This window comes from Aptenodytes forsteri, unplaced genomic scaffold (assembly GCF_000699145.1).
Source record: "Aptenodytes forsteri isolate BGI_AS27 unplaced genomic scaffold, ASM69914v1 Scaffold54, whole genome shotgun sequence".
Lineage (NCBI taxonomy): Eukaryota > Metazoa > Chordata > Aves > Sphenisciformes > Spheniscidae > Aptenodytes > Aptenodytes forsteri.
In genome coordinates, this window is record NW_008796044.1 from 6370798 (window position 1) to 6396898 (window position 26101).

A 26101-nucleotide genomic window follows, 5' to 3' on the forward strand; every position below is an offset into this window, starting at 1 on the left:
GGTTGAAAACAGATCACCATGCTGGTTCTGAATGGTTTGTCAGGCAGCCCTGATGAAGAGCCAGTGGCTGCAGACAGTCATGGCTACGTGGTTATAGCTGTCCGGAAGCACCTTACTTCCTCAGTTATAAGCTCTTGAGGCACGAGAGGTTAACAGCTCACAACAAAGCACTGGTCTCCCCTATGCTTACACTTGGATATAACGCTGATAGCTGCCAAAATTCAATTTTCTAACACAAGGTTTTCAGTTCTGGTCATTGTTGATGCAGCTACAGCTCTATACACAATCAACAAACTAGCCAATTTCCCAGACTACCAAAAGAAACAATGAAAGCTAAAGTTCAAACTGCTCATTTGTAATTATTAAAAATCCCTTTCTAAATGTGTACATTGATATAAAGAAAAATAAAACAAATTCATCCTTACAACTGTGTTTGCACCAGCAAACTAAGCAGTTCCATCTGAAGCATACAACTTTACAGCCATTTTGCCTGCAAAAAAACTCAGCATGGTGTCATGCGACATGACATCATTAACTCACTTTCAAAACTACAGTTCTCCAGGACTAACTAGTTGCTAAGAGCTCTAAGCAACTATTATTTAACAAGCATTGTTAAATATACATAGGGTATGACAGTTAATAAAATCTAAAGGTTTCTATCAATATGTATGTATCATACATGCTATCTGACTCTAGAACACCTATAAAAGGGGAAGGGCAACAAAAAGACATCCTTTTTAAAAAATCGTATCTATATAGAGATGATAGAATAGATAAAATGCATAAAATTAAACAAGAAGCAGAGGTAACAACTTCAATGTTGGCTAAACACAGGCTGAGCCCCTGGCACGACAAGACAAAGGAGGAAGATGGTCAGTTTTCCAAGAAAAACATTATTTTCCTCCTGGCTTCAATGCAGAATTGTAACTACTTTCCCAAAGCACAAACAGGAGAAGTTTTGGCAAGTTGAAGCCTACCCAAGGTCTGCATCCACAGGCTACACACCTTTCAAAAAGCATTCTACCTTTACTACATCTTCAAGGCAATGGGTTTTGTTTTGCTGGGAGTTTTGTGCGTGCACACAGTGGGGAAAAAGTGACAACAACATCTGGCACACAGGAAATCCAGTTAAGCAACTGAAGTAGTCACAATCATGTAACTAAAATGTGCAAATGCCACACCTATTCCTACTTGTATCTGTGTGCTTTCCGCAAGCCATCTTAAGTCACGAGAAACACCTCTGTTATTCTAGTCATCTTCACCTTTATTTCTGTTTCTAAACTAACATATTAGAATCTAACTGCAAAGTCATATGAACACTTACCATTTAGTTTCTTTGCTTTTCCTAAATTCTTTTGGTTGTTTGAAAACCCTGTTTCTGCCCAGCAGTGCAGCCTGGCAGTGCAATCATCACTACTGCTATTAAGTAAGTTTCCTCACTACAATGCATCAGCCAGAATTTAGTTCAGGCTTTGTTGCTAAGCCATACTGAAGCAGTAACTTCACAGCAGTGATAAAGCAGTATAGAAATGTAAGGAGCAAAGCCGTATGTAAGTTCTGTACAGAAAGAGACAAGCAGTATTTATGTTGCACAAATGGAGTGCAAACAGATCAAGAGATTTGCCTTGCGTGACGCTGCAGGCCTGGGACCACGCTCAAAACAGAAATCGTATCCAAGTCTGAACTTATCCCATGGAAGTATGCCCCTTATCTCTTACAATCTGGCAACAGTTCAAGTCAGGTTGGACACCATCACCATAAACCAAGATATGCTATTTTTTCAATCACATTTCCAAAATTGAATTGGGGGCAGGGGGAGCTTTTTTGAACACATTCACAGAAAATACAAAAAGAAACAATAGCTGGGGAAAAATGTAAACATTTTATTGTAAGGAACGACTAAGTGCTGCATAAAGAAACTAACAGTTAACATTACTACGGTACTCCTAAATATGCCAAAGTCATTAAGATCTTGCACCAAAGTGCTGGTTCACAACTGGGTATCTTTCAGAGATTTGTGTAATTACTTTAAAGCAAGATTGGTCTTTGAGAGTCAACATGGAAATTCCGTGGCCTTACACAGGAAAAAAGGCAACCTTCGCCTACAAAAGCAGCTAGTTGGTGAGACAGAATTTTTCTTCAATTTGGTTTTTTTTTTCTGCATGGATTAACAGATGAGGTGGTTGAGCAATCTGGCCAAAGTCATTCCAGTGAGTGGCTCAGCTAGGATTAGCTTCTTTGTACTGGTGGTGGTTTGGGTTTTTTTAAGCTACACCCTGTTTAAGCTATTAAGTTCATAATTTTATACTGCATCCTAAAAGCGTTTTGGTTATAAAACTATAAAGTTGTTCTTAGCATCTCTATGACTGGGATGAATAGTTGCTATCGTACTTCTCGACAAACATTTGGTCATTGCTTAGCTTCAGGTTTGGGGTGAGAAGTGTCTTTGTCTACTGGTGGAAGAATCCTGGCATAGTCTGGCATTGCCAGAGCCAGTTGTAAACAGTTCACAAGTTATCCAGGCACTGCAGCTGGCTCAGGAGCAGGCAGACGAGTTTGCCCGTTTCAGGAAACTGTGAAAGGTCTTTTCTAATTGGAGTTAGTACGATGGCTCTTTTCTGGTCATACTAGAGCCAATAAACACAGGACAACTGCCTTGGTATTCTTGCTTGTAGCTAGGCCAGCTCTTTGGGAGAAGCTAAAGACTATACAATATATTTAATACTTTATTCTTCATCTCACTGGGATTGAATAATTAAAACAATACAGTCATAGGTCACCTTCCTGTTCTATCACTTAAATCCATATACAGCAACGCCTTTTGGTGCAGCCACATGTAATAAATTGTTAATGAAGCAGAAGAAAGCCTTGCCTTATCCGGGAACTCAAGCCCAAAGCATTGCTCCTGCTGTCTTGGCGCACATAAACCCATCATTGTAGGAAAGCACTATTTCCTCCTCCCCCACTCTCCTTTCATCCCTAAATTAAGATCTGTAGTGAAGTCCAACCTCCCCCTCCCCCCAAAGAAAAGCTCTCTTAAAACAGAGACCGTGCTTGAAGGGAGGAAAAAGGCATGTGGAGCTGTGACTCAGCTGCAAAGAGTTCTCAGCAGTCAAACACTCATTTGTCCCCGAGCAGGGTCACATTCTCCTCTCTGAGACCGTATTTTCATAGATCTTGTTCTTTATATTTTAGAGAGCATATGTGTACTTTTCACCTGGAATTCCAGCATGTTAGGTTTCTTCAGCAGAGCAATATTCAGAGGTTAACAAGAAAACTAACTGGTAAAAATCAATTTAGGTCTCAGAAGTCTGTGATTCATTACTCACCTAAACTGCAGTGTAACATACTGCTGCAAAAGGCAGATGCACAAAAAGATTTCTAACGATTTACATTAAGTTGGAACAGCCAAAATTAATGGCTATTCAGTCTTTCTGGCAATAATTCTAGCATAGTTGCTAGTGGTAATGTGGTGTTTGGAAGTTGAAAAGCTATATATTGTTCATGTTAATTTTTTTTTTTAATAAAAGACAAATTTCCTGATGAAGTCTCATCTTTCTATTACTTTCTGTATTACCAACATTTCTTAAGCTATTAAAAGAGCAAGGGTAAATCCTTTTCCCTTCCCTAAATGGTAAGTGAGGGCTGAACTAAAAGTAACTGTATATTAGCTCTGGTTTGAACTATTTAAAGTGACCTCCCTGTATACAGTATTGGGGTTTAGCAGCTTAGCTGCAAATACAACACACCCTTCAGTATCAAAAAAAAGAAACTTATTCTTTAGGCACTAAGCTTAATAAACATCTTTGCTGATCTCACGTCACTGGAAAAATCTCTTATTGGCAGAAAGGCCCAGGTGATATGCTCTAATAGGCCTTCCCATTAATCACATTGATAATCAAGTACATTTCACTATTTTCTGGAATGCACTTGTTTATAACTTAAGCTGAAAGTCCCAATAGTTTTTAATTAGATTTGATGAACTCCGTGTGTACAAGATGGGTTACACAGATTGGGATATGTTCCATCCCTTTTTTTTAATATCCAATATATTTGGCTGCCCTGTAGCCATGCAGTAAACTCTACTGTTGTCACAGCCCCCAAGCTGCTAAACCTTGCTAAAACTATTCCAAACTTCCCCTCTTCTCACACCCTCTCCCCAAAGGAGCTGGTCCTAGTTATCACAATAATTATAGTTTCTCTAAACAAGACTAGCTTGTTGCACAATAGCTGGAAATCTTTGGCTTTAAAGTCAGAAGAGAAATAAAAAAAGAGCACAGAAAATGGTCAGTATATGTTCACATCCCGGGCAATTACTAAGGCAGAATACGCTGACGTTATGAAAGCATAAAGGGAAAGAGCCACATGGATTTAAAAGCTACTTTCAAAGTGTGCTATAAGTTAAGCTTTCATTAATGTGAAACTCAGAGGTTAGTTCGTACTGAGCAAACTTCAGCGGCAAGTGGCAGCACTAACCTGCAAAGGCTGAATGGAAAATATGAAAATAATTTAAATACAAATGTCAGCTTTGGAAAAGTTAGTCCCTTGCAGAACACATAGCAGAAATGGACTTGGTTTGGCAACAAAACATGTTTTTTCTACTGACATCAACTTCATCCATCACATGCACTACCACTTGCACACAGGAATTCATAGTTAGGTAGCCTGGAGGAAAAATCCAGCCAAGAATGTGTACTCTGATTTATTTACACACAATCACTTAAGAAGTGGTTTCAGCTTCTGACAAACTCTGTGGTAATGAGCTGTAGCACTGGAAAACAGGAAACACACTTGGGGAAGGAGGAAGATGCACTCCATTTATTTTGGTTTGTTTGTACACAGCTCCAGTTTTCATGACAGTGTTAGTTGGGTATGCCAGGACTTAGTTTTAGTTGAAAGAATACAAGCCTAGAAAAACAATGTTACTGGCTGATTCACTGACTAAAATAAGAATTCAGTATCCAAACTTCAAAGGAGCCAAAGCATGAAGTGTGACATTCTTTCTAAAGATTTTGTTGGTGATTAAGTTTAGTGTCAGTGCTTCTGGACCAGGCCTAGCCTGCAACTATTTGGATGCATCTGACTTGCCCTCCCAGAACCAAAAAAACTGGGGTACAACCCAGACACCTGAGCTGACAGTTTGTAATGGTGGTTTATAAAGCTGGATTTATTCTTTCAGTATAGTCCCCTTGTGATTAGTGAGGCCCTTTAGACATTGGTAACAATGGTACAAAGGGAGTGTTCAAAAAGGATCAGGAATTGTTTTCATATTACTTTGTGTTGAAACCTATCCCATGTCCTACAAATGGGCATGATCCTTCTGGAGATTTTCTGCATTTGTCATTTATTTACAGCTTAACCTTCTTTATTTATGGCTTGTTCTAAGTACAATGGTGGAAACAGAATCTGATGATGTAAAGCTCTAGAAAGCCTCACTGCAACTTTACTAGGTCAAAACAGGTACAAAGCAAGAGATAATCAGACTCCCTGCACAGCAAGAAAAAAAATAAAGTATCAGCTTCAGCATAAGCCCTTGAAACAGCCTCTTCTTCCAAAAAATGTTAAGAATTAGTGTTATAGTATGCAAGACAGACTGAGTTTATTTAACCTGACTCTCTGCAGAATAGCAGAACGCTGTCTTCCCCTTTCCCATCCCAAACCCTCAAAGCCTACTCATCTTAAAATAGCATTTCATCTACTACTTGTCACACCTAGAATGAGTAAACAGATAACTACCAAAAGCTATTTCTGAAAGAGGTTAGGTACACATAGTTTATCTTAGACTGTCGTTTGTCCTTACTCTTTTGTGTGGATTTTCTAAACAGTACAAATTAAAAGATTATATAAAAATACTCATTTTAAAAAGCACCAGAATGTCAGATGGGCTTATGTAGTGTCTGAACCTGTAAGAATTAACAAACCCTGTTAACTAGGAGACAGAAGACAATGTTGACAGCAGTCTTTTTTTGGGCGGGAGGTTCTCCCCAAAACAGTTAGTTTAACCATAACATTGTGAGTGGTGCAAGGAAGTACTTTATACTTAAGTTTACACATGAAAACCAATCTTGCTTGAGCAATCTTATATAAGTAGTTATCCTTTTGAAATACATCAGTCCAGTTAAGGTATTATTCAAGCAATACCATACAACACGATGATGGGGGCACATACAGTCAAATGAGTTATATTAATTAAATTCTCTTTTCTACAAATAAGCAGTCTCAATAGTATCCTTTGGTATAGAACTGTAAAAACTCAAGAGACAATGAGCTATGCAGTTAGGAAATCTAATTCCACTGCTAGCAAGGCCAGATGCCTGTTTGTAACACTAGGTAGGTCTAATCCAGCCTCCACACAAACAGAACTGAAATACTATATAAATCAAGGTAAACATGAAGACTTGGAGATCTATAGGTTGGAAGTGCTACAAAAAGAACCAAATTTATTTCTTCAGACACAAGCTCAAACATGGTCAGTTATTACAGCTGGTTGACTTCTTTTACGTAAAGGTTTAGTGAAAACCCTGTTTTATCCCTTTCATGGGAATGTTTCCTTTGAAGGTTTACTTGCAGAGAGAAAGTGCAGAGCAGTTGGTCTGTTGCAAACCATTTTCCCCTGCTTTTACATGCATCAATATTAAATTGTTTTAGAAGGTCTTGAGCATTTCTTTCCTTAAATTTAACTAATAGCCTTTTCTGTATGGGAGAATTATTTGGCTACAACTTACTGTAGGGTGAAACCAAGCAATAGAGAACTACAAAGAAATCAGGACTCTTGTTTAACACAGAACAAGTATTTCCTTTAAGATTTACCTTCTTTAAATTTTATACAAGAGATTCTACTCATGCATTTTTATTTTTCTAGTAGACTATGAAGATTATTATGCAAGTTATATGCACATGCTACTTACCTAACATTTCTTTCTTTAATTTTTCATTCCGTTCTTCAATTTGTCTAGGTAATCGCTGTGGAGAGAGATAAAAATTGGAATCAGAGCCATGCTTTCAGTAATACTGTAGGTTTAGCTTATGGAATTTTCAGACACATACCCAGGATACACTGTTTATGGCTTAAAAGGAATCCTTATGTCAAACCACACTTTCCTCTTATTTTGGAAACCTGTAATTCATCCTATGACATCAGTTCACATAAACAGTAAGTCGTAACTTTTAAGTGCAGGTTTCATACAGGCATACATTTTTACTGCTGAAAAACAGATCTGATCTGTTTGCTTGGGATTTTAACTGAAAAGCTTATGCAATTTGAGAGACTTAAAATTAAAGTATATTTTAGCCCTATCTCCTCTGCTGCATACATTAAATTTGGTAAGAGAGGTTAGAAGAACTAAGCAAGCATAGCACTTGACTTCTGAACATAAACACAGGTGTAATGAAGAAAACATCCATAAAGTCAGTTCGCAATGGCATCACACTTCAGGGAAATCCACACTGTGAAAACACGTATGTCTTCTGAATACAAATATTTTATCAGAAGATCACCGAATTAACTGTCTATGAACTTCAGGACATAGTTTAACGAGCAGCGTCTTATTATGCAATATACGGCGTAGTTCTAAGGAGGACAGGGTGTTACAAACGAGGGCCTTGACCTGGCAATTGATCACGGGGAGGGAACTCCAACAGTTCATCCTGAGCAAGGTACTAGTCCAAGTAACAGTTCATTAATGTGCTTTTTCCCTCCTCACAACTGGCATCAGTGTTAGTCTGTTGCACCATCACAAACAAACTTATCACATGTTTCTAATGAGCATTATGTAACTGCATGGTCTATGCATTCCTAATGATTTGAGATTCCCATTTATGCCTAGAACAGCTGTGACTCATCTTCCATCCTTACACAGTACTGGTGTTTTGCTATATGATTGTAATGATAATTTTTAATTAGAATTTTATATTCATTACAACTAAATTTACCATTGTATCATTTAAATTTTGCATTTGCTATACATCAGTTAAATACAATATTAAAACAAAATACATTACAAATGACAGTCACTTTTTATACATCTTTTTCATATTTTGCAGAAGTACTATTTCAAGCTTTTATACTGTGCTTATTACTGGATAATTCTGGCAGTTCTGCATGCAATTATATGCATAACTGCTGTCTCTTCTTGTGGAGGTCATAGCAAATAAGACAGATCTGCTGTAATGGTGCTATCAGTAAATTAATTACAGTTGCAGACTATGGTAACAGGTGTGGAATTCACTCCTGATACAATTCCCTTGTGGTAATTGGCTTCTCAACATAGTTAAAGAATTCATTTCCTAATCTTGTTCCTTCCTGTCATTTACAGCTCCAGTCATCGTGGATAGGTTTGTCATCCTGGTATCATTGCTACAGTGAAATAAGATGTTCACCTCAAGAAAAAGCCCATTGACAAGGCTGCCTGACTATTCCTGTCCTCTTCAATGCAGGATACACTGGTGAACACAGGCAAATACAGTTCGTTTTCTATAGCGATGGGGAGGAGAGGTGGTACACCCCAGAAAAAAAACCAGAAAAATGAGTACCAAGGATACAATGCAGATATATATGGATGGCTAAGCTTGAAACTAGCCCAGGACCAGCATCACCACCAGTGAGCCAGATCTAATTAACACAGTCAGACCTCATCTGACTCCTGCTGACCCAGAGGGGCTTATTAAGTTGGGTGCAGATCTGGACCTAAGCTGCCTGCATGAAAACATGTGTGGATATCCCCAGGCTCTAAATTCAGTTTGCATTGTGGCTGTGAGATTTGCTGCATCTTGGATGAGTTTGGCATATATAACGTGTCTCTCTCACATTTGGACGTTAGGCTTTAGCAGGAAATAAAGACACAAATCCTTTATCTGAAATACATACTCCATGTTTTGTCTGTCTGATACTGCTATTCCAAAGACTCAGCTTTTCTCACTCCAAAAATGTATTTGCAAGGTTAGTTATCTACAGAAAGGTGTCCGTAAGGACAGCTATTTATCTGGTGTCTATGATACTTATCTCAAAGTACAGCTTGTTTTGGTAAATAAGTTTATCTGGCCTGCCAATCCCTCAAGAACTGTGTTGAAGCTAAAATTCACACAACACTCTTACACACCCGCTAAAAACAAAACCTAAAGATTGATACCATATAATTAAACACTTCCTGGGAAAGCATCAATAGGGATTATTTGACCATAAAACATTATAATTTCAAACTGTTTAATTTGGCATTGAAGATGTCAAAAATAACTGAAGTGTGCGACACTAGGATTTAAATCAAAACACTAGCACTGTACTCCTGAAATATAAACACTACTGAAATTTTAGAGCAGCTACCAAATCAGGAATCAAAGCAAAGAACTACTGCGTATTTAATATTTATAAACTGTCTTTTAGCAAGATCATGACATTCCCTAAAGCAGTATGTGAAATATTTTCTATGTACAGGAAGGAGAAAAATTTGCTCTAACAGTGAGTGAACCTAATTTGCAGATTCTCTTGATGCATCATTTTCATTGCCAGCGAGGGGGAAAAAATGCTGCGATATTTCTGCAAAGAGAAATGCGTTTTACCTTACAATAAAGCAAAGCTCCTTAGTCTCTTACATATTAGGTATGTTAACCACATATGTGGAGTTACATTAACATCAACATTACAGCTGGAATTGTTTTTTTATTATGAAATTTAGAGATTTATTATGAATATTTTAAAAAGTGTAAAACTAGCTATCAGTATTTCCTCAACAATTTTTCAAGGGGGAGTTTTAAGCTTCAGACTCAAAAGATTGCTTCTACCCTGAAACTTGACAAAGAACAGGACCAACTCAGGGCAGAATGTCCTAAATCCCGCTGCAGTGTAAATTAAGGGCATTTTGTACAAAGTGTTCTGCACCACATGTGAGCCTGAAGCCTCTGTCTAGTAAAATGAGGTCAAGGAGCAGAAGGTATATGAAACAGTCAACCTCTGTACTTCCCAGCTACAAAAATTAAGAATAAATTACTGATCGTTCTAAAGCATTCCTGAAAGATGGCCAGGAAGAACAGCAGGACTGTTTATGATTCTCTTCTAGCCCAAATCTCCATTGGTTACTGAGCAAGGGCTCTTTTGTGAGACTATTAGAGGCATACTCACTGAAAGAAAATTGTGATTTTGCAAGAGGTATAAAGGACAGTATGTATATTTTCAGGGCGTTCCAATCAGCCAAAATATATGTATTTTAAAACTCCTTATATTTTGTACCAACTACTGACAGCGTTCCCGTCTTAATCTGTGGAGTCCTGACTGGTGGATCATAACAATCTGTCTGATCTTCACAGTTGTTCTTTGTATGATGAGCTGCTAAAATGCACTCCTTGTACACTAATACTATTTCACCAAGTAACTGGCTAGATTACACTAGGCCTCACTCTGGAGCTAGTCTAATGCTAAAAAACTACAAGCTACAGAAACTAAACCCCATCATTTCCTTTAGAAATGTTAGCAGACTCCTTGGCTGAATTCCTGGATCAAATAAGCAATAGTCTCAGCTAGGAGACTATAAACAAGGCCAACACAAATACTCTTTTCTAGACTGTGATGGACCCATCACATTCACTACCCATGCAGTAACGATGTTTGACAAGCTTGTCATTTATTAAGCCATTGCCAAGAGCTAGGTGATAAAGTGCTCTCCTGCTCTCAACCAGATGCATGCAACAAGCATCAGGGGGTTGTTTCACAGTACAGTAAACTGACCTTGTCAGTGGGTGCTGCAAAAGGGATGGCCCCAATTCCTGTACTGCCTTGACCATGTCTTCTTTCCTTCTCACTAGCATTTGCAGTGGGACTTGTCTGACTGTAAAAAGCCAGGGCAATATAAAACTATTTACTTTGGGGTTTTCTGGTTGCTGGCTTTTTTTTTTTGCTTGCTTGTTGCTGTTTTTCCCTTTAGCAGAGTTCGTTGTCTGCCAGACTCATATATAGAGCCAGCCACCCCCTAGGGTCGGACATGAGCTAGTACCAGCGCTAGCACAAGGAAAGCAACCGGACAGCTTCGTAAGAGCAGGCAGTTAGCAGATCAGTTTAGCTGTTTTGTGAAACCATACCCCTACAGGAGTTACACAGTTAAGCAGAATATTTTTCTGCCATCAGTGCAACTGATTCAGTCCCAAAGGAACTAATTTCAGACAAGGCTTCTTGTCTAATATGCTATAAAAGCAGTTTCTAATCTGTCACTTACAACACCATAGCATGGAGAAAAGGGGGGCGGGGGGCAATCACTACTAATGATTTATTTTCCCAAATGGAGAGTTAAAACAGTTAAACCTAAGCCTTTCAACATTACTTCTGCATCAACATATTCAAAGTGGTTTTAGAGATAATTTTGTGGGTGAAGCAAATTATTTTCTTTTCTTTATGAGGCAGTTGCAGGTTCACTGATGTGAAGCTGAACTAAAATAATGACACTGAAAATTTAACCAGATAACAATAAAGTCAAGTATTTGCATATGGATTTGGGTGCCCAATTAAGAATTACGTTCTAAAATTGCATCCATTTACCTTAAAATGGAAGTAAAGAATAGTTCAGCTGTTGTTTTCCCTGCAGAAGATGGTCAGCTCTTTCCAGGCTCTCTGGTGCTTGCAAACCATTCACCTACCATGACCTGAAGCTCCCACTTTGATAAAAAGTGATGACCACTGTACTTTTTATAGTGGCTACCTTTCATTAGGACATGTTCCTTCAAAACCACAGGCTGGCTGGCCATAACTCTACCACATTTATGTTTTCAACACAGCCTTCATAACCTCTTTTCAAAAATAAGAACAGCAAGCAGCCTGTAAGAGGAGCTTTCTGCACAAAATAAATTTCCCTTCTTGCTACCCTTGTGAAAAGACCCTCTGAACTTGTCAAATTCACAGCTATTTTCCACATTGAGCATTAACATACTAAATATCACTAGAAAAATCACTTCCTGCTGGTATTTTACACAAAGAGTTACTTAAAACCTCAAATCAGCAGGCTGTGGCAGTGACTTTAAATCCCCATTGAGTAGGGATTATTTACATGTTAGACTGGGGTTTCAGGAAGTGCTAGGGGTCTACCTTTTTTCATCCAAGCTGACACATCCTAAAGGCCAAGGAAACTTTTAAAGCATTTCCTTACACTTTCAGAGATATGGCAAAGATTCTGCAAGAAATGTTTAATCCTTAAGTATTTGTAATTTCATTGAAAGTGGACATTGGAACACAGTACTAAGCTGCAGAATTTTTTTTTTTTTTAGAATGAAGAAAGTAACTGAATCAGGAGAGTGCTGTTTGCAAACACAAAGTGCCTTTTTCTTCCAAGTGAAAGGCTAAGTTTTTGAAGATTAATAGCAGGCTTCAGTCACTGTTAGTAAAATAACTCAAGTGGCCAATACACACACAAGGCATAGCAACGAACAAGAACAGAAAACAGCTAAATCAAGAAACAAAAATACCAACATTTTAAAGTGGATACAAACATAGATACAGACTGATAGAATCCTATCTCTTTGCCATTCTCAAAGTTATATAATCAAGTCATCAAAAAAAGTAATTATTTTATAATTATGCCATAAAGGCATTTGACTGCAAATTTACCAATCAGAAAAATAATTCTACTGAAAGAAAACCAGACTCCCACTAATTAAACAGCTAGCAAGAACTGTATTATAGGGTGCTTGTATTCTGATCTCCAAATTGCAGATCTGTATTGAAATGATGGCTACTAGAATGCAGCAGTGGTTCAGGCAACCTTTTCTAGCACATGCATAAATACAATTCACAGCCTCAATCAGAAAACTAGAACGAAGTGTGTGTGTGTGCACGTGCGCACACACCATTCAACAGCTAAACATGTAATTACTTGCTTACAGCTCAGAACACACATTTACTTTCACTCATTTTACAAAAGTAAAAGGAGAACTATGCTTTATGGACCTGAGACTTATCATGGAAGTTGTGGCAGTAATCTTCCTTACGTAAAACCAGATGAGAAAAGCACCACACTTTCAGACTCAAAAATATTCATCACCACTGCATATGAAGCTGCTTGCATAAACAGCATTCTATATTTAGAATAGGAAAGAAAGGACCTTGGTTTAAAGTTAGGCCAAAGTATACCAAAAAGGCTTACCATGCAAGCTTCTCTGGCTTGATGAACTGATGAGTCTTTTTCTAGGACTGCCTTATAATCTTCCAGAGCTTCATCTAGTTTTTCTGTTTTTTCATATAGTTCTGCTCTCCTCAGCAAAGCTCTAATATAGTTAGGATCTAATTCCACTGCTAGAAAACAAAAACAAAGCACAGTATTCACAGTATTTCACTTGAAACATTTCTACACCCCTCAAATGAATTCTTAAGTGTGCATTAAATTCTCAAGTTATCTTTATTATGTAGCTTAGAATCAAGCAGAGTCACAGTTTTAAAAGCTAAGACATAATTCAGAAAGGCATACATCTGCCCATGAAAGTCTAATGCAAATGTTCACATTTCATTTAATGACTACAGTCTATCGCAGATAGAAGTGATTTATAATGCACAAACATTTAATTTTGCAATACTATATATGCAGAGATTCTAAGTGATGCTTCAGAAATTTTAAGGACCTGTAAGATATTCTTCAGCTTTTGTATATTTAATAAGTATGTATTACTAGATTACAGCTAAAGTTAAATATACCTAAAGATACACATAGCAGGGAAAATAAGCATTTCCCTGCTTATCTCAGTTCAAGTTGAGACAAACTCCAGGAGAACTACTGGCATTCTTCTGAATTTAGTATCAAACAGTCAAAATTGGGTTGGGAATCCACAAACGGTTGTTAGCTCTACAAGTTAGCAGAGGGGCATGCTGACTGAATTTAAGCTTTTCCTCTCCTTATTCCCTTGGCAGCCATGACCGTGTTTACAGATGCGGTTAAGACTGAATGCTAAACTTAACAGTAACCTGCAAATGGTAATTTCTCAAGAATTTCTTCATCCATTTTTCACCATAGAAAGAGGGAATATGAAAGACTGCCCATTTTATAATTACAAACCCATTAAAATGGTTCTCAGGACAATTAAATCTAGGATTATCTAGCTAAATATTCTAGCTTATTTCTTCTGGAAGGACAAAGACAATGCTACCATCAGCAAGTTGCAGGTTAGTGTGAATTGCTCTGCTGTGTTCCAAGTGTTGCATTGCAGTTTGTAAGCCAAGTCCCTGGGGAGTGTCAAGCGATGGTAGGTTTAAGTCTCACTGCTGCAAAGGAGACTGATTCCCTTTCAGCCAATAGAAAATTAGCAGAAGTGTTTTTCAAAATGCACCACCACCAAAAGAAGGCAAACCCCCGAACTGACAGAGGCCAGCTAGAATTTGTTACCTTCAAGAATACTTGTAGCATGTACAAACTCATATTTACTGTACAAGCAGTGCTGGCATGCAGCCATTGGATTAGTTTTCTGATTGGTAATTTGGACTTTTTTCCCCAGCTATCATGGGGAGTTTAACAAATATTCGAGCATGGGTGAGTGGGTGGAAGCAATAAAGCAATGCACAGCTGAAATGATTTCACCAGAAGTTGTGGAGAAAAAGCTATGCAGGACAAGAACAGGAGAGCATAAGCTCTTGTGACAAAGCAAAAGCCTTGCATAAAAGGGACTTGATAATGCTTATAATTCTATAAGGCCTCACAGTTCTTTGGAATCTGGGATTAAACCAAGATTTTGGGGGGAATGGCAGGTGGAAGTGGGTTTAAAATAGTAGGTGTAAGGAAACAGCCTCTATAATAAAAAGACTTTCCTGTTAAAAAAGTACAAACAGCAGCCTTATTGGCACAAGAGAATAGAAAGTAAATTATTACAGACAGGAAAAGTTTGATAGACATTTTACAAAATAAATAATATAAATAATTCTAGATTTAGGTGTCTTCCACCACAGCTTTTCTATAAATTCTTTAAAGACACTTATGCCCAAAATTACAGCTCTGCAGTAAGGCACTACCTGGCATAATTACGTATGAGAGATCTGGCACAAGAGCAGCACACAGGGAAAAAAAAAGTCATACCTTTGCTGCAGTCACTTAGGGCAGCTTCCATCTTGTCCTAGAACACAAAATAGTTTTGTTATGTTTAAGTCATATTTCTTGGGAAATAGATTATTTACAATTGCAAGCAAAAAGGTTTGTCTGGCATTCCAAGGAACTGGGATGTTCATGTAATCAAGGCTTTTCATACCGTTGCTTCTGATGTAAAGCTCTTTACCAGTGATTAGCATCCTCTCTGTGAAGGCTGCCAGCGTTCAAATTGCATGGCTGCCCCACTAATCGGTCTGCACTGAACAGCCGGCAGCAAGCTACAGTCAAAAGGCTGAGTCATATCTGCAGGCCTTGGCTTAACCGAGCTACAGCTTTTCTACCTTTGTCAAATAATTGAGGGGTTGGAATAGACAGTTCCCAAGACTCCCAGGTAAATTCTTGTCTGTACGAGCTAAGACATTTGGAAAGCAGATACTGCCTTTAGCACTAATACAGCTTTCTCTACAAGGGACAATGCATGAGAGTTCCAGAAGTGGTAGGGACGAGATTTTAGTGCACCCAGACAACCATAGTTAGAAGATGAGAGCCAGGCAATCTGCTTATAATGAAACAAGAAGGAAAAAAAAAAACAAAACCCAAATTGCTGAGACAGAGATCCTATTTTCATTCAAACTAAAAGAGCTTAAAAAAAAAAACCAACCACCAAAAAACCACTAGGCTGTTCTGTGCTTGTATTGTTGATCTAAGTAGCAGTAATCTTTCTACACCCAAGGAAGTATTTTCTCCTCCATAAAACAGAAGCTGTCTCACAGAAGAATGCCTCACAAGCTTTTATTGTAGTGCAAAGCAAATGGGTGCAGCAGGTATGGAAGAACAAACTTAATGGGGAAGTTATTAATAATATGAATCTATTTTCAGAGTAATGTATTGGTTTGTCAGGTTCCACTGATTTATACTGGTGAGATACACTAGTTTGTGCACAGTTCTTCTATCATCTTGGGCTCCTTTGGGGACTATTGGATTAGTTTCCCAGTGATATGAATAGTTAACATCTGTATTATGAGGAGGTTTTCCAGTTTAAAGCTTTCATATTTGAAAGGTTACAGCATCTGTTATTACAGATTTTGTTCCATTTTTTCCTTGTCTGCTCAAACAATTCTTTGTCCCAACAGCGAGTTAAATAATTCTTGTATTGTTGATCTAAGTAGCAGTAATCTTTCTACACCCAAGGAAGTATTTTCTCCTCCATAAAACAGAAGCTGTCTCACAGAAGAATGCCTCACAAGCTTTTATTGTAGTGCAAAGCAAATGGGTGCAGCAGGTATGGAAGAACAAACTTAATGGGGAAGTTATTAATAATATGAATCTATTTTCAGAGTAATGTATTGGTTTGTCAGGTTCCACTGATTTATACTGGTGAGATACACTAGTTTGTGCACAGTTCTTCTATCATCTTGGGCTCCTTTGGGGACTATTGGATTAGTTTCCCAGTGATATGAATAGTTAACATCTGTATTATGAGGAGGTTTTCCAGTTTAAAGCTTTCATATTTGAAAGGTTACAGCATCTGTTATTACAGAATTTTGTTCCTTTTTTCCTTGTCTGCTCAAACAATTCCATATCCCAACAGCGAGTTAAATAATTCTAGCCAAACCAGAATACTCTATGCTGAGTAAGAATTTATTTATTTATGCCTAAATATGGCTGCAAGGTACATTTCTAAACAGAGCTGCATCTGTCTCAATACTGGAGGAAAACTGCAAGAAAGTTCGCTTTGCAGGAAGGTAAACTGAGGACAGGAGTTACTGTGCTATTTTTCTATAATAATTTAATCTTAAAAACAAAGGCAAAAATAGGGAGTAATTTCCCCTGAATTCTTAGTATCTCCTCTTTCTAAAGAAGTGAAAGTTTCTGTTCAGACAGATTGTGTTCTATGCCTTCCATGCTACCTAACTGCATTGCTGATTCTGGTAACATCTGCGCACCTGTCCCCAGTCAAGGAATAGAAAACATATGAAGAAAGCTGTAGCCATTCTATCCAGACCATGCCCTACTATATAGGTCTGTCCTACTATATAATAACTGTGAAGGAAGCAGACTAACTGAACTAATAAAGCCATGCTTAGGAAGTCCTGCTTATGCCTCAAAGCATTTGAGCCAATTAAATGAAGACAAGTATATGACAATCCAGGCTTTTAGAAAAAGCACTAACTAGCTACAATTCTAAACAATCTAGCACATGGTCTGCATACACGAAATATGCTTAAAGACATCTGTTCCACATGAACTTTGAATTTCCTTAAAATAGAGAGAATGAAAGAAAAATCAGTGTTTTAAACATAATGCAGCAGAGCAACTTTGAACAGCTGTTCCAATTGCAACTTTCAGGTTTGTATTCATCCTCAGTAAAACCAAGCATACCAGCACTTCTACTGGGAGCATGAGAGACTGAGCAAGCAGCAAAACCTGCAGACAGCTTTATTCCTTTGCCCTCCTTTATGCACCCCTAATGACTTCATTATTGCCTTTGTCATATAATCAATACATTCATAAAATAAAAAGAATATTCACCTGTTTCATTTTTGCAGCAGCTCTGTTTGAAAACAAAACAGCCCTATCTTTTTGGAAGCAGGCTGGACAAATCTGTAGAGCCTTCGTGTAAGAGTCTTCCGCCTCTCCATAGTCTGCAGATGCAATAAGAAAAAACCCAAACCAGACCATTTATTTCAAATGCCAGTACAGTCAGTGAACCACATGGCTAAGATTTCTTTGGAAACATTTCTCAACATATGATGTAATATTAAACCAGAATCAGTAGCTGCTCTCAAAGTACATTACTAAGTAGTACATAAATCAATGACAATTAATTATTTTAAAATCAACACCCTTGTAAAAGCAGAAATATAGTCCTGAGCTTAATGTAACAAGTGCAGCATGATGTGCATATAATTCTCATCCCTGAAATCGTTTCATTCTATTTGAGTATCAGCCTTAGAGATAGAATCTCTTTAGATTAAGTGTATCCTTGATCTGAAAGGAAGCATGTGCTGAAACATGTCATTGTGCTGATACCTGTTCAAAGTAGCTATGGAGATATTTTATTTGCCACATCATCTTCAATGACTGACTTAAAGGTCAGTCACCACAAACCCATTATCACCCGAAGGTCATCCATCATCAAGTCTGGTCTAAAGCAAGGACCAGTGGTAAACCACACAGGATTATCAAGTTATGCATTTTTCTAATAAAGGTAGAGTCAAGAGTGAAAACGCCCTATACCGACTCTGAACAATGCCCTGCCAGCTGACAAGTGCATTGTCCTCAAAACAGAGCAATTCTTTCTGTGCACATTAGCTGGTGACCACCCAGGTGCTTAAAAGGTTGTGTATTTCTGATTAGTAAGCACTTTGCAGGCACAGGCACACTGAAAAGATCTGCCAAAGAATCTGTCAAGAGGCAGCTATGGATGAGACTTCACAAGATGATTCAGCCAACATTACAGTTTGCTGCTTTCATGGTCCAAGCAGTTCCCTTCTGCCTGCTCTGATGCTTGCCTGAATTGGTAAATCATTCCCCAGGAATCTTGCTCTCTTAGCACACAATAAGAGACCTCCAACAGGAAGGCCACTGTCTGGTTACCAGGTATACTTCTGGGAAGGGGAAGTTACTTGTTTGTGTCCCGTCTGACTGAGGAAAGTATGAATCTACATTTCCTGGTTTCTTTGTGAATCCTCTAGCCACCAGAACATTAAATGACAGGTGGGTGTCAAAATCACTTCCCCCATTATGTTTTTTAATTAAAAGCATTGGTACAGTTATTTATTACTGACCTCAACCCTGTTGTTATTTATTAACTATGTTCAGAACATGTCCAGTTCTGGCATAAGCTAGAAATTCACATACCTCTAGATTTTTTTTTTTTAATATATGTATGTGTGTGTACATGTACATCTCTATACACAAATATACATGTGTGTACATCTCTATATACGCATATACACATAGGTATATACATGTATGTGTATATGTATATAGATGTACATGTAAGCAGATATAGACGTACATATGTGTGTGTATGTATATACAGATGTCTATATATACATACACACACACATACATAAATAAAATGTATAACAGATAGAGTCAGTGGATAAAAAGAAACATGCAAATGTACAAAGGTGTGAGGGAGCTACTGAGCCACTGAGTCCTGCATCAATTCTAAGCACACGCATTAGCAAAACTCGGAGCACAGTGGAAGCCTTTTTTGATTAGTAAAAGAAACCCTCACACTTGGAAGGCAGTCAATTCTGTATCATGTTCTTGGGTTTAAATACTTAGCTTTCATGAGAATCCTGCTTTAGTAATCCAAGTCTTTGTGATTTAAGCTTAACTCTTAAGGAGGTCTGCTATCTCCTTCTGTTCTCTAGATCTGGATGAAAAATGATATAGATGATAAATTTGAACAATGATAGGTGTGAGAACTTCCTATGGGTTTTCTGCAACATCACCATGATGGCTAAGTATTAATTTAAGATTCTCTAACATCCATATGGTGTTAAAAGATTATCAACCCACCTCCTTTCTTGAACTGCTCATTTCCTTTCTCCTTCAGTGTTGTGCTCTCCTTTCTTCTTTTCTACAAAAGAAAAGACAATGTCTCAAAGTATTTAATTGAAATGAGCAAGTAGGTCAGCTGCAGTTCCAAATAAAGTATGAATGGAAATCAGAATAAAATATAACCTGAAGAATTGTAACTAGTACCGAGATTGCTTGCTTGTACTCATTGTGACGTGACATACTTTATATATCCATGAAACACTGGAGTAAAACAACAAGACAGTTAAAAAGCTCCAGTTCACGGACAACAGTATGCAGAAAGAGCATTCATAGTGAATTACATGGTTTAAACTAATACGTTAGCATTTTAGCTGGCTGTTTGCTTGTCCTTTCCAACTCAGTTTAATTCAATCAGTGCAGCTTAATTATGTAGAATATATTTCAGATGTAAAGTCTCAAAAGTTTTCCTTGAAATAATTCCACCTCAGAAATTCAGTTGCTTTCAGAGATGTACAAAGCATGTTGAGCTGACTGCATTAGAAACAGGTCCATGGATAATACTGCCCTGAAAGATTTCTTATGCAGAGAGTGACTAAACCATCAGACCCAGAGACGGGAAGATTGTTCTGTTATACAGTGAAAATTGCACATGCTGCGCGGAGTTGTGTTTTCAACCATGAATGTCTTAACAGTACTCTTGGCACAAGTGAAGTTGACATGAATGCTCTTAGCCTCTGACACAGAAAACACAGGATGTCATCAAGCCATCTCTTCAACCTATTTACAATGGAAGTCTTTCACATGCAAACATACCTCACACAAGTAAAAACAAAGCAGTATAAGTAAGACAGTAACATCAAGAAGCAATGCTCATGTTCATGAATCATTTCTATGGTAGAAAAATGATCATTTGACCACTGATTTTTCCCCCAACACACATGCATACACAAAGGATTTAAATCAAGGTGTCTATAAATTACAGATCATTGAGCAATTAAAAAAACAACACTAGGAAAAGGAGCAGTTTCTTTTCCTGCAGACTGTGTAAATCAAGGATTAATGCAATTATCAATATCGCACAGAACATCTCCTTGGAAACAGCTAAATATAGTACCCTTTGTGGAGCACTGCACCATCTCACAGCTATGCCAAGTAGCTGACAAACAATACAAAATCAGAGGTTCTCTCCTCTTGCTTTTATTGGTTTTGGAAACTAATTCACCCGACCACTGTCACCATCTTACTGATAACAGATCACAATGCTCTGAAAACTAGATTCAGGGGAATGGCGTTCAGTTGTGACACACAAAATTACACAAGTAAAATATCATCTGACCCTTTTGATACATGCCTAGATAACTAAATTTTTTCCTATCACCTATTAAATATGTTTTCTAATACTCATTGCCCCTCACATTTAAAAAAACCTCAAAACATAGGTCAGGCAAAACATGCACCACTATTTAGAAATTGGCTTTCCTCCAGGGTGGACTGACAAACCTACACAAGTCCTTCCACAATGTCACTTGCACCAATGTACACAAGCCAGTTGGTGCTTTCTAAATATGAGCATACAAATAAATTTAAATACTTAAGGCACAAGCTGCATTGAAAGCACAAATTCTTTGTATATATGCAGGATTCTGCTGTTCTGCACAGGGAGTACGTAACTGCAATTGAAAGCTATACCCAAACTTTCGAAGTGCCAGACAGAACAGCTCCAGCAAGGTCACTGCCACACGCACTGTCGGCCCTCCACAGAAAGAGATTTTTAAAACATCTTGAATGCATATAGTGTGAAAGTAATTATAGAATTAATTTTCATACCAGTGAAAAAAGCAGCCAGATTTCAGCACAGAACAGGTTTGGAGATGATGATCCTGCTGGAAAACATGAAAGATCTACATAGATGACCCTCATTCAAGAAAAGAAATGCTTGAAACGCTAGCCCTACTGACTTCATTGCTCATGACCTACTTAGAACTGGCCTTTAAGTGCCATTAACTGATTCACTGTTGCATAAGGTAGAGTTACAACTCTACAATAATGAAAGAATTTTTTTCATATAAAATGAGAACTACTGCACAGTCACAGTACTCCTGATGCAGAAACCCTAAAATCAAGGAACACTGGATGAAAAGCTTTACCTGTATTATCATTATTTTGTTTCATTTTATTAAAATTTTTACAAAGTATTATATGTTTACCCCAGTTAAGTATTAAATGCGAATATAAAAAGTGATTTGCAGCAAGAAGGCTTCAGGAAAATAAGTTTGTTTTTTTTTTTAAATATAAAGGAGAGTTAAAAGAACAAAAAATATTCTTCAGTTGTGGGATTCCGTCTCAGGTAGCCAAGAGGATTGTGACCTAGAGTCTCAACAGCACAGAGGAAAGACCGAGGTGGCTGTGTGGCCATGTTCACTGGGGAAACATGGGCAGATGGAAGTTCTGAGCAACTGAAGAGTTTAAGGACTGTCACACCGGGAAGCCAAGGATTCATATAACTCTCCTGCTCTGAAAGCCTGTTCCTTGGTATGTCCTCTTGCCTGCGAATCAAACTGCACAAACTTGAAGGATAGAGGACTATTAGTCACATAACTGTTACAGACATACAAGTGTCAGTGACAGTCTTGCGGTCACTTCTATTTGACCAGAAAAGATGTTGTCTAAGCATGTTTCAGAAGCCAGCAGCATCGTTAAGAACACCGTATATGGTTTTGCATCTTACTTAGCCCCCTGGAAAGCAGCAATGCAAGCAATGCAGTCCTGGTTCAAAACCAGTATTTCTATTATAGCTTGACCAACATTTTCAAGATATCCCTGTATTACGGGTTTCAGGATGTCCCTTAAGTTCCAAACTACAAGTTTTCACAGTGTTTTTCAAAAAGGTAAGGTCTACAGGGTATCTCATGCATCATTCTGGATTTGCATTTGAAGTATGACCCGCAAGTGATACACAGTAGCAAAATATCCCTAAAAGCAAATTCCTCTGGCTTTTCCACAAAATGTAAAAGCATATGTATTAGCACGTCACATCCTAAATGCACTGCCCTCTAAAGTGCACTATGTATTTGTGAAATAAATACATCATTTATTCCTCCATATATACATTTCTTTAACAGAAACTCCTGACACAAAAGCAGTGGAAAGTCAACTATTTTGGATGAATTTACATTTAACCTGAAAGGACTGCTCCAATGGATGCTGTTAGAATCTGTCTTCCATTCAAATTCAGGGTAAAAAAAGAAAAAACAAAACACACAACCAAAAGCTAAAGCGCTGTTGGAAGACATAACCTCTTCACTCAATATGCTGCATTTCCAGCTTTGATGGACAATTGCAAATTGACTGGTCATCAGTTTACTGTGGTCATATCAGCCCAGAGTGAAAAAATTGCAAGTGACTTGTCCTTGGGACAAATTTTGCACAATGTCATTTCAGTGTCCCCACCCACTCATTTTTCAGAAAAAGATTTAAGTAGCTGCAGGGCAGGCTACCCTTTCCTCAGCGAGGGAAGTAGGTCAGACTGAACTCCTAGAATGCTCTGCCTAAGGAAAAGATATCTTGACCCACTACATTCCCTGAGGCTGCTCATATACGAATGACATTGGGGTCAGGCACAACTTCCTCAACTTACACTCCATTATGATTTTCTGCTATTCAAAGTCAGCCAAATCTTAAGGTTTGTTTTTGACAAATTTTACTAACACAAAGATGGCAAATTCCAAGCGGCAGGCATTATTTTTTGATGTACAAAGTCAAAAAATTATTTTTTAAAGTCCAGAAGAAATAACTATGTTTAACTAGTAATACGATTCTTAAAGGATCTGATTAGAAATGTTTACAGATTTGGATACTGAATTACAATCGTCCATATTCTGAAGAAATTAGGATCTTAACATAAACCTGCCTGGCAAGCAAGAGGTGCTGAAGATTAAGGCCTGATCTGAAGTAAGACAGCTTGGCCTTCAACAATAAAGTACAACAATTCAAACAAAAGGCCACCAAATACAGTCCCTGGACCTCAACTCTGCCAAAAAACTCAGGGTTAAAAATAAAAGTATTAAAGCATTGTTCTACTATTAGAGAAGAAAGCTGTTTTGTTTTGGAAGTAACCAATATAATAAAAGTGCTGGAAGTGAAATCCTTAAATATAGCTGGTGAGAGCTGAAGGACAAACATCCTCAGTTTGTAATGCTTCCAACTATGCTTCCTCTGGCTGTTCCTATGCATTTTATTTGATCAATTGATTTACCTTTGCTTGGGAACTGTTCTTGGCTCCAGTTTTGTCAAGAGCAGCAAATGCGTACTCTCTTCTCTGTAAGGCTATTTATACAGCGTGACAATGCACATCTGCATCTCATATACCCTTTTGTAAGGTCACCAAGTAGCAGTCAATGTAAAATTACTGGGGTTCAAAGGGTGCACAGAAGCAAGGAATTTAAATAGATAAGGAATATATTTTTCAGCTTCAAATACCAATTCTATCTCTAAGTCATCCATTAGTAGTCATCTGCTTCCCCCTGCAGTTTTGTGAAGCTATTGCTGTATCATGCATTCAACAATTTGAATTTCAATTTAAGGTTGTAGTCACTCAAAAAAATCCTTTTTCAAATCTTGCTAGAATCACTTGAAAACTGTGCCAAAGCTGCCCTCTACACTCAAGAGGTAGAGTAATAAGCATTGCTAGACTCTGGCCGACTTCTGCTCATTCTAACTCCATGGTAAAGATGCATTAGTCTTTCTACTGCCACATCACTACCTTTTCCTGAAATCATAAGCAGCACTTCCAGAGACAACAGGTCACATCCATCCTTGACCGTCAGTTTAAGTTAACACGCCAGACTAACTGTGACTATTCCTGAGTGACAATACACGCCATTCAGTTGTTCCTGTTCCAGAGGCAACAGCCTCAGACAGAAAAGTGGAGCTGACCACTTAATCCATCACCACCACAAGTTGAAAAGGTCTCGATTTGACAGTATCAGCATCTTTCAGAGAAATGCAAAAATGAATATAAGACTAAAATCAGATAGCACCACTGAAAGAAAGATGAAGGTATACTTTTTCACTCTTTCTATTAAATTGCCATCCAGCAAAAGACTGTTTTTAGTTTAAAAATGTAACGCAAGGAACTATAAATCACACAGGGAGATTATAACTCCAGATTTTATCCAGGTTCTTCTCGCCAGCACTTGGAATTAATTACTCCAGCTGATACAGATATACTTCTCAAATGTACTTCTCCAAGCTTTGATTAACTCAGAAAATATAACGGGATGTTTGTTCTATTTTGCAAGCCATGAGACAGGGCAGTTTTAGTGTAGCAATCCATCTTTTCCTCCAATTTTACCAAAACAATAGCATATTTAGTACTGGTGCTGTACTGTACAGAGGATTCAGGTTACTGAAGTAGGTCATTTGAATAAGAGGATCACCTTTTATTAGATTTCACAAGATTGCACTGTGACGCCTTCAAAACCCAATTGTCTTGCAAGTTTTATTGCTATACAAAATAATTTTGAATGCTGATGAGAATTGTTAACAAAAGATACAATCCTTATTGGTATTTATCAGTAATTTATGTGATAAATTTTACTGCTGTGCAGTCAGTTGGATTGTCTCATGTATTAATAATCTGTTTTTTTTGGTCCAACCACATAATTATTTCTGGAAAGAGTTCTGAGACTATCTCCAAGTGATCAATGCTTGGGACTGCTCCAAAATATGACTCGCTTCGTTGTACTCTATATTCCAGTTTGTACCTTAGCTTTTATTCTGTAAAAACTATAGAAAAAGCAGCAACTTTGACAGAGTCAAGGTTACTATACTATATTGAACAGATGGAACTAGGAAAACACCAAATGCTGAAATGAATGACTACACCTGAGAAGTCATCTCAGAAGAAATCCCAGGTCAGTTCTTCAACCCCTGGAAAAGCAAATTCTATACAGAAGCTATAGTTCATGGAAGAACAATGGGATCAACCTGAAGCATGGGAAAGAAAGGGTGAGGAGGGGAGCAGCTTAAAGGAAATTTATCAATTAAGACAATGTTCTCTAACACATTCTAGAACTTCTGTAGAAAATAGGTAAAAAAAAAGGGGGGGGGAAGTTTTACTGCTTAGCCCAGAACTGAAAAAAGAATCTCAGGTGTAACTCAAAAATACTATTTCTCAAAGATCAGTTTCACTTAATTCTTACAGAGCTGCTAACAAGATACTAATCAAGAATCTCCTCTACTAGAGCTGTGTTCCTTGTCTTGCTGACACATTTCCTAGTGTTAAAATAGAAGCTGAGCATGATTACAGCCAGCTGTAGCTCTAATGCACATGCAACAACCCAAAGAAGGGAATCTGCTTTTGAGGAATATTAGATATTTATTCCAGGGTCTTACAGCAGCTAGAAAGGAGTGTTCTATATCCAAAATAAGAGATTACTAGGCCAGGTGCTTAAGTCTTTGCCAGACAAGGCCCAAAGAACAAGACAACATCTGTCATGATGGAAGAGCATGAGGGATTCGGAATCTTGCTGCTGGATAAA

The 26101-nt window shown here is 37.8% G+C and overlaps 1 protein-coding gene across 1 annotated transcript in view; it reads right to left on the reverse strand.

The window, feature by feature from the left end:
- The window catches only part of TTC1 (tetratricopeptide repeat domain 1), a 33938-nt gene that overhangs the window by 1880 nt on the left and 5957 nt on the right, over nucleotides 1-26101 (reverse strand). The window contains exons 2-6 of the mRNA XM_019473874.1: nucleotides 19578-19638; nucleotides 17574-17686; nucleotides 15033-15069; nucleotides 13119-13267; nucleotides 6909-6963 (exon numbers count right to left, since the gene is read on the reverse strand). Coding sequence (XP_019329419.1) covers nucleotides 6909-6963; nucleotides 13119-13267; nucleotides 15033-15069; nucleotides 17574-17686; nucleotides 19578-19638 — 415 coding nt within the window. The remainder of the gene's footprint in view (nucleotides 1-6908; nucleotides 6964-13118; nucleotides 13268-15032; nucleotides 15070-17573; nucleotides 17687-19577; nucleotides 19639-26101) is intronic.